At 37.7% G+C, this 3,844-nt stretch overlaps 1 protein-coding gene across 1 annotated transcript; it reads right to left on the bottom strand.

Moving 5' to 3' along the window:
* Positions 1 to 2,152: 2,152 nt before the first annotated feature.
* LOC113234822 lies at positions 2,153 to 3,382 on the bottom strand. The gene has a single exon (XM_026470329.1). The coding sequence runs from the start codon at positions 3,090 to 3,092 to the stop codon at positions 2,253 to 2,255; it is 840 nt and encodes a 279-aa protein (XP_026326114.1). The 5' UTR covers positions 3,093 to 3,382; the 3' UTR covers positions 2,153 to 2,252.
* Between the last annotated feature and the right edge of the window lie 462 nt (positions 3,383 to 3,844).

Below are 3,844 nucleotides of genomic sequence, written 5' to 3' on the forward strand. Positions count from 1 at the left end.
CAACGTATTAAATTAAATAAAAATATTTTGACGTCAATTCTACGCATCAATTAAACTCTATGGTAGATTATTCTTAGGAATTACTTCATTTGAAGACATAGGGCGGAGGTTCATAGGGTTTCATATAAATTCGTTCAATTTGTTATTCTGATGACGTCATTAACCTTAAGCACAAGAGCAAATTCTCTTAGTAGATAAGTATGTGTTATGAATTATGACAAAAGGAAATATTGTAGATCGTTTTGTGGAATACCTTTTTTAAAAATGAAATAAAAATGCATTTTATAATTTTACTTTACTTTTGTCGTAATTAGCATTGGCGTAACATCGTATTTTCGGTCACGTACTTCTCTTCATGAGCTTGTGTCAATCACGTTACATCCATATTATGAATAATATTGTCTCCGTGGCCGAACGGTTATGCCTGACTGCCACGCATACATAAGTCTCAGGTTCGATTCCCGGGCCGGGAGAAATATTTGTAAGGGCTACATTTATTTCTCTCGTGAGTTTGGGTGTAATTTGTGGTTGTCTGTGTGTGTGTCCATGGCACTCGCGACACAGGGTTTCCCTAGTGCGGGGCTATGTTGTGTGTGTGCGTTATTATTATTATAATTATAGATAATAAAATACTATATATAAAATTGTGTACCCTCGGTGTATTAAGTTCTCCGTTAAATAGTAATCCAAATCGATAAAATCGGGATCGACGAAATTGAGAAACGATGTGTAAAGTATCTTTTTTGCATTGTATTTATTTAGATCAACTATGTGATTTTACAAAAAATCTTATTTTACAGATATAAGCTAATGTATCTACATTATCTGCTCGCGTCATGATGGCGTAACATAGTGTGGAACACAAAGAGCTGTCACATAATCAGTTCTCATATCATAAATTCATATCGAATGTTTAAACAGATAAAGTTGACGATAACGCGGCTGAAATAAATGTGTGATTTTAAAATTTAAAAGTGAAGTTGGCAGAAAAGTCGTGTTGAAGAGCAATAAAACTCAATAATAGTCTTTCAACCGCATATTTGAAATCAATAAATAAAAATGAATTGTTCAAGGCGCTGTAAATATTACACGGGAGAATTTATTGAATGGTGTTTCGATAACAAAATGATAGTGTTTTTGGGACTGTTATCGTTTAGTCTATTTGTATCGACTCTGGTGCTATCTTCACAAAAAAAACACTTGCAGAATGAGTTAAGATCTACGACGAAAGAGACGCCGGAAGAGGAAATAACGACGAATGAGACAACGCCGGATGAGACAACAACGGATGAGACAACAACGGATGAGACAACAACGGATGAGACAACGACGGATGAGACAACGACGAATGAGACAACGACGGATGAGACTACGACGGATGAGACAACGACTGATGAGACAACAACGATTGCGACAACGCCGTACCAGGAAACGAATGACATAAATTCAAGAACAGGAACAGGAAGGTTCAACAGAAAAATAAGGCTTTGGAGTGAATAAACAGTACAATTCAGAAATTATTTACATTGGTTTTACAAATAAATTATGATATTGCAATGTGTTGACAAAGTAATTTTTCCAATACGTTAAATATTTATACACATAAATTTAAAATAGAAAGCTCAATTTTTAAACGACTTCAAAAAAAAGGAGGAGGTTGTACGTTCGGCTGTATGTATGTTTTATTTATGTTTTCAGATATCTTCGTCAATTGTGGGTCGATTTTGATAATTATTTTTTTGTTTGAAAGGGTGCACTTTCGTGGTGGTCCCATTGTCACCAAGTTAGAATCCATATCCGTATCCGTGTATTCACTGATTTCTCAATCAATTGCGGACCGATCCTGAAAATCCTTCTTTTATTTGAATGATGCTGATCTGGGTATGATAGATACTATCACAAATTGCTAATTATTTACCGCAAATAAACGTCGAATTTTCACTTGACACAATACGTGTAATGATCAAATTACCGTTGTTAAATGTACAAGGAGTCCGTAACAGCTCCAATGTCACGAAGAAGTTAGAATCTGATGAGAGGATCCCATGAAATCCGATAAGCAAACTTTTGAGATCTGTTTTTTTTTTGTCAATGAAAAAGTTATCTAAGTAAATAAGTTATTATTATTATTATTATTAAATTTAAATTCACAGACTACATTGGTCCAAATTTGTTAGTAACAATAGAATTCTTATATCTATGTTAGTGCACAAACTTACATCTAAACAATTAGTGTCTGACCAACAGAAAAATTATCTCCTGCTGATCAGCACCTGGGCAAAGTGGCGCATGCATGGCGAGTCATACCTCGCCGCCATAATGTTCAGAATGGAGTTGGGGCTGGCCCGCAGCCTGCAGAGCATCGAGGCAGTCTTTTTGCGCATAATGGCATAAAAGTCATCTAGTCTAGCTTGCGCAAACATACCCGAGGCACCGCAGGCCCGCGGCAGCCCCATCAGCATCCTGAACCCGTTATTATATTGTACTCGAAGGACGCTTATAGCTCTCTGCGTAAAGCTGGCCCATAGATTACACGCGTAGAAGACTTGACAGTAAGCTTTAAATAATGTCACTTTTACTTGCTTACTACAACGTGCAAATCGCCGGGCCAACATGTTGCTTCTAACTGCCAGCGCCCTTCTTTCCCTTTCAATATCTAAGTTATCTTTGAGATCGTCGGTAACAAAATGGCCAAGGTATTTAAATGCGTAAGCTCGTTTCAGTTCATTGCCGTTAAGTTTAATTGACGGTATGGAATCAGGTATTTTGCCACCGGCGGCCCCAAAAACCATGTATTCGCTCTTTTTCACATTATAAATTAAGCCGTGTGTTTTAGCGTACTCCTCACAAGTGCCAAGTAACTCCCTGAGAGCTCTAATCGTCGGGCTCAGCAACGCCATGTCATCCGCATAGCTGATGTTATTCACAGAAACATCATCTATACGGCACCCGACTTTTTTGTTGCTGAGCCTAACAATCAGATCATTTATGTACAGGTTAAATAGACGGGGCGAGGTGAGTCCCCCCTGCCTCACTCCGCATTCCAACCCATACGACTCCGATAACTTGTCAGCCCACCTAACATTGTTCATCTGGTTAAGGTACCAAAACTGGAAAATGCGCAACAGTTCAGCTGGAACACCATTTCTTCGCAGCTTGTCCCAAAGCACATCATACGATACGAGGTCGAACGCCCTCGACAAGTCCAGGAAACAAGCGTAAATTGGCGTTCGACGCTCCGTGTAATATTGGACAGTGTGTTTTAAGCTGAGAATTGCACTCTCCGTGGACAATTCAGGTCGGAACCCGAACTGAGCATCATGCAGATGTAAATATTCATTATAAGTTATCTTAAAATGCTATCCGCAAGTTTCTCTGTGTCTAGTTCCCTGTCCATACCGGCCCAGTGTGGTAGACAAATCTCTAAACTTGGAAGATTACCCTAAGGTAACCTAACCATATACAGGTTAATATAGAACCACCCTGGGTAAATATCTTATTGTTGTAAAGTTCGATTTTATATTATTTAGTTAAAGAACGTCATCCAGTACACCCCGCCCTCTTGCGGGAAGCTATTGCATTAGAATATAAATTGAAGTCTTCATATAAACATTTATAATTTGCATTTAAGGAGATGCTTCCTTCAGGAATTTGTGATAAAAAAAATCCTTGAAATATAATTTACTATGGATATTGAAACAAATGTATGATTACAATTTTTAAGTTTACTGCATATTACAATGCTTTACTACCATGATATTAAATTAATTAGACAGAGAATAGTAATTAGAATTCATTCAATCCGGCTGAATTTGAACCAGCACCCTCAAGCATTCCATGCCAG

The sequence above is a fragment of the Hyposmocoma kahamanoa genome, unplaced genomic scaffold (assembly GCF_003589595.1).
Source record: "Hyposmocoma kahamanoa isolate Upper Pololo Valley unplaced genomic scaffold, ASM358959v1 86, whole genome shotgun sequence".
NCBI lineage: Eukaryota > Metazoa > Arthropoda > Insecta > Lepidoptera > Cosmopterigidae > Hyposmocoma > Hyposmocoma kahamanoa.